We start from the raw sequence: 10,138 nt of genomic DNA, 5'->3' as shown, positions 1-10,138 counted from the left end.
CAGGATTATGGCCAATAAACCTTCCCCACTATGAGAAGAACAACCAGTGGCCATGAATCATGCATTTTTCAAGCAATAGAGAAGATGGGCAATACATAAATACCTCCTTATTTTTGAGGAATGCTTTTCTTAAGAATAAACTGGGAAGTGTTGGTCTGTGCACAAGAAAAGATATCCCTGCCTCCTGCAGAAATGACATAGTCCCACTGCTTCAGAGACAGCTACAAATGGAAAAAAATTACTGCAAGAAAACTGAAGGTGTTTTGTTGGGTTTTTTTCCACTCAACTGAAGGAAAAAAGCATCAACAGCAAATGATTTTGTGTAAAAAGAAGCTTTTCTTCCAAGTGACCTGAAATTAAATGTTTCCTTGTCACACATTGTGAGCAAAGTAAGGGACACAGAAGCATAGAATGGTTTCAGTTGGAAAGGACCTTAAAGATCATTCAACTTTTTTTATACAGTGAGAAGCAGCACAAATAGGCAAGGCTGAGGGGCTCCACTTTCCCCAGTTTAAAATATCAAAGAAATTCTGACATCTCTGAGCAAATGGGTGACTTAAGTTCAAAACCCATCAGGTAAAGGTAGAAAAGGACCTAAGCTCTTCCAAGTCCTAAGCTCTGTGTTGCTGAAAGGGTTGAGAGGCCAGGGCAGCTACCTATTCTGCATTATAAATTTTTAGTATCAATTTCTTTCGTCAGAGAAAATTACTCATGAAAATGACAGAAATCAGTGCTTTTCAACAGGCTTTCTCCTAATGTTATGTGCACACACCTATTATATCTGTGTAAGTAACATCAGAAATATATAGTAATGAAGACAATCATCCAATTATAAAGAATTTGTTATCTGGTACAATGTCGAATTTCTTCACAACAAGGAAGAATTATAAAATGCATCCAAGACTTACAGAGAGAATGATATGTTCATATTCCGTGGTACTTCATGTATGACAACACCTGAGATGCCACAGGCGTTAGATGAGCTCTAATGCCACAGGATAAAAGACATCCTTAATTTTATGCTGGTAGGCCATTATAAAACAAAATAACAGATAGACTGACTTCCCAGATCCCATTTTGAACCATCTCTTGTTCTCACCAAAGCATGGGTACAGATTTATAAACTTTTGCCAATGGGGCTACTTTCATGTTTTGATACTTTTACATCTTCAAGAGAAGCCAGTTACTAGCCAGGTACTTAGTTAGATCTGGAGTTTAAAAAAGGATTAATGGATTTCAGGAGAGAATCTAACCTATACAAGTAGTTGTTCTGCTGGAAAACCCAGAGAGACCTTCTTGTACTGCAGAATCACGGCTGTTCTCCTCATTGCCTAAATCAGGCATCAGCTTTTCTGTTCAACACTTAGGAACACAGAGCAAGGAAAAATGAAAGAAAGGGACAATCTCATTGTGTCTTGTCTGTGGTTAATTGAGAGGAACAATTTAGAGGAGTTTGAAAGGAGAAAGCAGGCACCAAACTACACTAGAAACAGCACTGATGTGCACTAAAGAGCAATGTGAAGGGAGAGCAGTAAATTAGATATTCTGGCACCTAGTTTTAAACTTTCATTTCTGAAGTTTTGGACCAGGCCTGTTCTTCTAGTTCCTGCTGCATGTTCCTACCATGCAAGCAATGGAAAACAAACATGTCAGCTATGCATAACCTGAAAGAGACCAAGAACCCTGCTGTGACCCCAGTTCAATTTGCAGAGCTGAGATTTTACAGATAAGAAGAGGACAGTCCTACAACTACAGGTACCAGAAAAACAAACAACACCCAAAGCCCGGGTCATTTTCTCTGGGAAGTTTCTTTTCAAAACAGATGTATTTAGCTAAAGACGTTTCCCCCTCATTTTCTTTGAATTTCTGATAGGCCCGGAAGAGAGCTCTCCTATTTGAAGCAGAATGCTCACAGGATTGCACAACTGTCTGCTCCAATAATGGGAACAAAGTTTATTTCTATTTCCCTTTGTCCCACTAAGTTTCAGGCCAGATTTTCTAACACAGTTTGAAGGTTGTTATAACACAAGCAACCAGCCTCTTTCCAGAGTGGACAAATTAACTGATTGAAATCCTTGCTGGTGTTTTGACTCTGTATTTGGAATTCTATTCTTACTGGTCATTTTGCTTGACAAAATAATATCTAGGTAGGTACAGAAGTTCCAGGTTCCATGTTGTTATACCCATTTGCACAGGCATCCACAAATTTTGAGCCAGTGTTACTTTGCCATCATGTTATATTGGGGAATTGGAAGAATGGAAAACAGCCTCTACTAAACTTGGGGATTAATTTAAACAAGCTTTGTTTCAGTAAAGCAAAATTTGTACCAGTCTACATCCCAATTATCCCAGACAAATCTGCCATGATTTGTAATTACATTATTATTTTAAATTAATCCATCCATGAATTACAGTTGTCTTTTGTTTATTCACTTGTTTAGGCTGGTCTAAAAAAATGAGCAAAGCTTTCAACCATTTATAATAAAGGCAAAATGACCAAAAAGACCTACTTTTTTTTAGTTTGCATTAATGAGTTCATCCCAAAATATATATGCAATAATAGAGGAAATTAAGTTATAAATGTAGGGATGTGCTCCAAGACACCATGAAAATCTGCATGCAAATGCATAATAATCACAAATCTACATTATTACAATATTAAAAAATACCTACAATTAAATTATCATGTGGAAATAATCATAATGTTATTGGAAACTCAATTATTGTGGCAACCCTTGTCAGGGAATTAGCAGGCTATGGCAAAGGCAAGTCAGACCTGAATTCATCAAATATATATTATCACAATATTACATGTTCACTTCGATTCCATGCAAAGACAAACATCCTCACTCACTAGTATCTGCTCAATGCATTTGTATTATTCATGAACAACTCTGTGATCTATTATACATACAAAACTGATTGTATGCTGCTTGCCTGAGGCTACAATGCAGAGACACAGAATTAATTTTATTATATACACATGCATGATAATTGTGTAGAATTCGGTCAAATATCAAACTCTGCTCCTGTGCTCCATTATTTTACTTTCCAAAAAGAGGTCTAAGGTCAGCAGCAATTTCTCTTTGGTGACAGTGAAACTCTTTGTCATTTAGAGTAGAAAGTTCCTGGGTACTAACGAGCCTGGTGCTGTGATGAATGGTCACACATTCCCTTTCCTTTACTACCCCCACTCATCAAAGGGAAAATGTAACTTTTATTGAGATTCTCAAGAATTTCTTGCTTCTCATGCACACAGAAGTGACTTTGGGCTGCGGACTTAGAGACTTCATTTGCCAAAGATAGAGGCAACTTTTTCATTTGTTTTGTAGACTTGCTAAAATTGTGTGAGAAGATGATCAATACAATTAGGGGAACTTATTTGCAGCTGTAAGAACCTCTGTTATTTTCAAGACATTTAAGTAAAACCTCTAAAAATGTTTTCACAGAACCCTCTCCCATGCTTCAAGTTTTCACTAAATTAAAAACAAAACAAAACAAAACAAAACAAACTAACTTCCTTTTCTTTAATAGCACAAAGGACATATGGGAAGGCCTCCAAATATAGAAAAGCCAGAGAGACAAAGATTGGTGCCATACAAGACATTTGTAACTGTTTGAAGATACTAAGAGGTAGAAATGCATCAAAATTAAGAAGGAACATGAACAAGGCATACCTCAAAGTCCTGGCACAGATTAAAATGACATTTAAAATCAGCAGGACACTCAACTTCAACATATTACAATTTAGGTGGCAGCCCAGTTTAGGGGACTAAGTTGTATGTATAAATTTTGGCAGCAATATCTATTGTCACTTGAGTTCAGAAATGGGTACCAATTTGCACATTGCACAAACAACCACTAGAATGCATCCAGCCTAATGATCCAAAAGAGCTTTTTCAGGAGTGAGAAGAAGTAAAAGGTATCCTTAACTGAAAAATGAAACTGTCTAGTGTGAGGTCCTGCATGCTGAATTAAAAATCACACCCTGAAACCTCTCTTGTAGGTCCACTCCTCCATCCACCATCCAGGGTTTTGGCTATCATGCCCTGAATGCCTGAGTTTTAAAACTGAGGAACTCTTACTCCTTGCTGAGTGCATTTGGAGTACAGTCCCACTCAAGCATATCCCAAACCCATCTTTGCATCACTGCTTTCAATAGTCACAAGCAAAAGGGCCTCTACAACGCATTTATATTCTAGATTCATAACATTTGAAGAAATAAACTGTGACAAAGATTCTAAAGGGTCTACTAGTCTACTCATCATCCAGGCAAGATTTAAACAACTTCATCTTTAAATCTATCTTTTGTATGCTTATGTCATGACCAGAGTTCATAATTTTCACAGTTCCAACAATGCAGGGTGATCTACATTTAGCAGTACATGGCTCGTAAGTTTAGCACATCACTAATTTACTATAAATCCATAAAATTGTCACTGTCCTAATTAAAAAGTGATTGGCACATAGGAAAATCTCAGGAAGGAGGAACAGAACAAATCCCTCACAGAGCTATGTCACAAAAGGTAATAAGTGAACATGTTAAGGTGGGCTGTTTATCTTGACTGACTCATGGCCATCAACAACAGAAACAGCAAAAACACAGTTCTGACCAGTCTCTAGGGCAGCAGTTCAGCTGACTGAAATGCTGGGGATGCAGAAGAGAAGAACTTGTGTAGAAGAACGTCTCAGTAATGCATTTTGTCACTCAAGTGTATTATAACTCCATTCTGTTCTTGAATATTTCTGGCTTTAGGTTGGCAGAAACTACAACTTTTTTAGTATTAGCAACTGTTACAAGAGGGCTGACCCCTTTTAAATATTCCTCTCTTTCACAGTAACCCCAGGATTATTTTCTGCCATTTCAGAAACAGGTGAGCAGCAGGACCTTACAGCTGAGGCAGCATAATTTACCTTCAACTTTTGCTGTAAAAGTACACAAGTTGTTGGGGTGCATGGAATATTTCTCCCACAGATCATTAGTTTGGCAGGTTCTGGAAGTTCAGTAAAGACAATGGGGAGAAAGGTCCTACTGAAACTGCTCATTTTATCATCATTACCCCAGTTCCTGTAAGGGCTGAGAGTTGAGTTCAGATAAAATACAAATTTTAAGAAATTTCATTGGACCTCACACAAAGCACCAAAGCTCTTAGGACCATGAAGAGGTCAAACTATATGAGAGGAAACACTTTTATTCAACCTGAGACTGTTGCTCAGTTTGATATGCCTGAAAACACCTCCGAGAGTTACCCATGGCATTCTGGGAATTTCTCACTGACCTTCAACTTCCAAAATACACTAAAACATAAAAGGAAAAAACCCATAGCTGCTAAGCCACATTTTCCAAGCTTCTAAAATAAACTAATTTAAAAAATCATATTGCCTTTAACTGTTTTGTCCAACTCCACTTATTAGTAACCACTAGAAGTGCTGGCTGAAAAGCAAATTCTTGCAAAGATTGAAGTTGTTTCCTCAGTTAATATTTATTTTGCTTGTATCCATAGAAGTACTACATGGAAGGGGTGTGCACACACAGAATAACTTCAGGCTTCATTTTCCTGCCAGCTATCAGACAGCATTGCCCATGCACAAATCTTTCAGTATTTAATATTCATAAAGCAGAAGCATCTACTGATCCCAGTTAGGATCAAGATATTTTATGAGATGTTGTACAAAACAAAGATTATCACTGTTCTGCCACAAAGAATTTATAGTCGGACAGACTGACAGACTAACTATTTCTGCACTAGTAGTTATGTGAAATGTATTTCTTAACCTTATTCTAGTCACTCCTTAATGCAAATATGACACTATAGGTAGCTCTATGCAGTAATGTAGGGCACTCTTGCAGCAAATGCAGAACAGTGCTCTACTTCAGCAGCTACTGAGGCAAAACAGTTACTTGGTTTTAGCAGCGGTTTTTTGTATTTTGGTGGGGTGATGTTTTCATTTATCTATTATATCTCAGTGGAAAGTTACATGATAGTATTAGTCAACCTGAATACACCTTAAAAGATAATTCTTTTTCAGTTCAAAAGAAAAGTTGGCTAACATTAAAAAATATTCATTTTGACTGTCTTTCTAAAGGTAACAATTTGACATTTGGTTTCAAAATGCAGCAATATTTTTGAGATGTGACCCTTCTCCAATATATCTTTGCCCAAAGAAGGTGATATCATAGTGATTTGCTTGTGTTTGGTTCACATAATACTTACTCTTAACACTGACAAAAAGGCTTTTCTATTTCAAGAAGTATGGGGGAAAAGAAATTAAAAAATCTTTATGTAACACTCTCGGCCATGATGAACCCCTTGAATTCTTCTTGAGAGGCATGTGAAGAAAGAACAGATTACCTTTGAGGCAAGTTTAGTATTTAAGCATTCTTTAGGAAACCTGCATTGCTGAGAGAGAACAGCTTTCCCAAGGCTGAGCAGAGAGTGAGATGGGATCAGAGCCCAGGAGTACTGTTTCCCAGTCACATGTGACCAGCAGCTCTCTTCTGTAGCCCACTAAAGGCCTCTGGCAACCTGAATTCCCCAAATGAGGCAGTAGAGGATGCTCCTTCAAATATCTCCTTGATGCCAAGGATATTTCTATGGTAATTCTGCATTCAAAGTTACTGGTTCGTGTTGCATGAGAGGCTACACAAGGGCCCAAGGAAATGAATGAACCTATCTAAGGTTGTGCATACCCAGGGGGCTTCCATAATTTTTGGGTGCACAGAAATACAAAGACGGAATAATGACAATGTTGTGCTGCACTTCATTTGTTGAATTACTTCAATACCTTGCTCACAGATGTGTGCATGTGAATCTAATCAAACAAACTCCTCATAGACAGCAGAGATTATTTTGAGAGATTATTCCTGCTGCTGCTACAGGAAAAGAAGCATCAACCTTTCATAGCTTCTTGAATACAGGGAGGTGTGTGTACCTGCATACCCCTCTCCTTGTATATGTACCAAAAAAAAGTGAGAATAAAATTTTTCCTCTATATAGCACATTATTTTCATAAAGGATGATTAAAAGCAGACCTGCCTTTCTATGCAGAAAAAAACCCACACCAAAACATATTTGATTGTTCATCAAGATAATAAAAATCAATTATATAAAAAAAAAAAATGAAAAACAAGGAAAGGCAGGGAAAAGGAAAGCTGGCATGATCAGAAATAAATATCTGAAAAAAAAGTGATTTTTCCGTATCCCTTGAAATCCTAGAATAGGAAATTTTTCTGTAGCTTTTCTTCTTGAATCATATTTTTCTTCCAATCCTAAAACAGCTCATTCAACTATTCAATTTGCTGTTCAATAAGAGTGACTCACATTACCTTTTAAATGCATACAAGAAAGTTGCATCTTTTTGTTTTCATTTTCCCTGTGTGTTTGTTGCATACTGACATCAAATTCCCTGCAGGCATCCTAACCTTGCAATTGGAGAAACAGCGCTCCAGGGTTTTCCACGTCTGATACACCTGGATAAGAAGTGCTAATTGTCACCAACTTCCATTAAATGACAGCAGTAAGGCACAAAATATGCTTGATTTGCAGATGCTAGTACCACTGGGAATTAGCAGCAGATTAATAATTGTGCAGACCTTGAACATTCCCCTGGCACTGCCAGCCTGGGTTTCCAGTGCAACATCAGACTACAAGGTCCTTGTTTTTACATTACTTTCCTGAGGAAATCAGGCTTAGGCATTTGCACTCTTTCCCTGTGTGTGTTTGGCTGTCCTACCTTTCCACAATAATTTCTGATCACTCTGAATAAATTTTAAAGGAAAGTAGAGGTTGCAAACATACAGTGTCCTTAGCAGTTTTGTGAAAAACAGGCAACTAGGTAGATATAATCAAGCCTTAGCCTAAGTGTTTCAAATATCCTGTTTTTTTAAATTCAGGTATTCTTGCAGACAAATAAACCCTAATTCTGTTCAAATTTTGTTGGCTCTGAAAGTAGAAGGGAGATGTACCATAACACATATTCAGCAGGCAGCGACCTTGCATCCAGCCACCTCTATGGGTCAGGTGACAAACTAGGTTCCCAGTTTGTGGTGATTTTTTTCTTTTTACAAACCTATCTGCCAAAAAAATCCTTTTTCACCTTGAGGCTTTGAATGGGAATCAGGAGTCAGCTTCTTCCACAGCTTCACCCTTGCTCTTTTTCCCTCCAGATAAAATTCAGGGACCAAGGCTGTACCTTCCCTCCTCTCTTCTTGAACTGCTGCTGCTTTTCCCTCTCTGCTCGGCGCACACGAGGACACCACCCCTATGGCATGCAAGGCGGCTCGGGTGGCGTTGCAAAGCTCATTTCTGCAGGCAGCAACATGATTACGGCGAAAGTGAGGGCGAGGTTGGGCAAATGTGTTTCAACACTTCTTTCTTTGTATTTATCACCATGCCATAGCATTCCTGCAGCCTGGCCTGCTGCTGCTCCAACTGCCTATGCAAACTCCTGATGGAGCGCAGCAGCAGGAGCCGTCGGTACATTGCTAGCTGGAGCCGGTACTTCTCCTTTTCCTCCTTCTTCTTATTTTCTAAGGTCTCCATTACTGTTGTGGTCTTCATCCAAATCACACGGTCCAAACTGCAGGAGGCCATGCTGCTCTGGGTGCTGCTCCCTGCCTGCTGGGTGTCAGTCCCTGACTGCTGGGCCTTACCAGGCGCCCTCAGGACCTGCAGCACCTCTGAATTCAGTTTGCCATCACAGCCGGGGCTTTTGGCATACAGGGAGGCAAGGTGCACAGGCAGCAGGTTATCAACTGCTGCAGGGCATGAGGAGGCACCTAAGGATGCATCTACAGCTGCCAGAGGATGCTCAGCCAGCCCAGGGACTGTCCTCTGTGCCTGGCCACCACAAACCATCTCTGGGCCAGCTGGGGCTTTTAGCTGGGCCACTGCCCTGCTGGAGAGGACAGACAGTCTTTCTGGCTCTGCTGAGCTTCCCTTGTCTTCATCAAGGCTGTCTAGTGAAGGGCAGGCAGAGCAACCAGGGGATGCTGTTACAGCAACTTGAGTAGGAAAACTGTCTTCATCATCACTGCTGTTTTGGATCTCCTCTTCATCTCTTGATATTACAGCTGCTCTCTCAGCCATTTAATGCATTAGCTACAGAAACTTTCTGTGGACAAAGTGGAAGTAAAAGGATTTCATTTTCACATACACACACGGAGATGCCTAGTGTAGAGTGACATTTGAAGAAAGAACCTCTTTTTATATTTAGGCAATGGACCTATTACTTTTCTAATAAAGCACAACCCTTGGGTCACTTCAGGCCATTTCTTGTGATTTGCATTAGATGTTCTTCGAGACACAACATTAATCCAATAATAATTAAAATGATATACTGTACTATTAACATTCTCAAATCTTTAAAGGCAAGTGATCTATCCCTGCAGCACCGGCTGTGCTGACTAATTAAACAGAATACAGTTGTAAATGGGCATTGTAAGCACTTCTCCCATTTAAGAACACAGCTCTAACAAGTGTCGTTTTTAGAGATGGGTAAGTTATCAGGATTGATCAGCTTTAAAGGGAGGTGGACGTACCACAAACAGCAGGTTGCATTTAAATGCCCTCTCCAAGATTAATCTGTCTGCTACCAGTTTGTTTACAAGGTTGCCTTTCCCCCTCCTATTAATTCCAACAGTAAAGCTATATTAGCACCACGCTAGCCAAAGAGAGGAAAAGAAACCAAACACTTACCGAGGTTACGGGGGGGAAGGAAAAGAGTTACAGTGCATTATGTCTGTGTATCATATTTTCTGGGATGTGAGTCAGCACAATCTGGAACAGAAACATCACAGTGCTGGAGCAGGAGCAGCAGCAGCATTATGCTGTTCCACCCAGCAACAACACAGTCAGTCCCAATCACAGAGGAGTGCAGGGCTGCTTTCTTCCTCCTCAGTGGGCATTCCTTCCTGGTGTGCAGCTTTTATGTCATCTTTAAGCATCAAAATGAGTACCAGGATTGGATGGCTCTTTTTACCCACCTCAAAACCAAACACACCTGATTCACCCATTCTACAGGGGGCAATACCTATGGCCCTTCCCATCCTTGACAGTCAGCAAGGAGATAGCACAGCTTCAAAAGAGGATGAGGTATTCTGGACTCCTAGTGTGTGTGTTTTCTTTCAGAAAAAAAA

The 10,138-nt window shown here is 39.6% G+C and overlaps 1 protein-coding gene across 1 annotated transcript; it reads right to left on the bottom strand.

The window, feature by feature from the left end:
• Positions 1-2,286: 2,286 nt before the first annotated feature.
• On the bottom strand, positions 2,287-9,865 carry LOC129126404 (uncharacterized). The gene is made up of 2 exons (XM_077180908.1): positions 9,699-9,865; positions 2,287-9,114 (listed from the first exon to the last, which is right to left on the bottom strand). Exon 2 carries the CDS (start codon positions 9,087-9,089, stop codon positions 8,325-8,327), a length of 765 nt encoding a protein of 254 aa, XP_077037023.1. The 5' UTR covers positions 9,090-9,114; positions 9,699-9,865; the 3' UTR covers positions 2,287-8,324.
• Between the last annotated feature and the right edge of the window lie 273 nt (positions 9,866-10,138).

Source organism: Agelaius phoeniceus, chromosome 1 (assembly GCF_051311805.1).
Source record: "Agelaius phoeniceus isolate bAgePho1 chromosome 1, bAgePho1.hap1, whole genome shotgun sequence".
Lineage (NCBI taxonomy): Eukaryota > Metazoa > Chordata > Aves > Passeriformes > Icteridae > Agelaius > Agelaius phoeniceus.
Note: the sequence above shows the minus strand (reverse complement) of the source record. Positions and strands in the feature narration are given on the sequence as shown.

Coding starts and splice junctions, on each gene's coding strand:
- LOC129126404 (XM_077180908.1), bottom strand. CDS start 9,089: ATGGCTGAGAGAGCAGCTGTAATATCAAGAGATGAAGAGGAGATCCAA.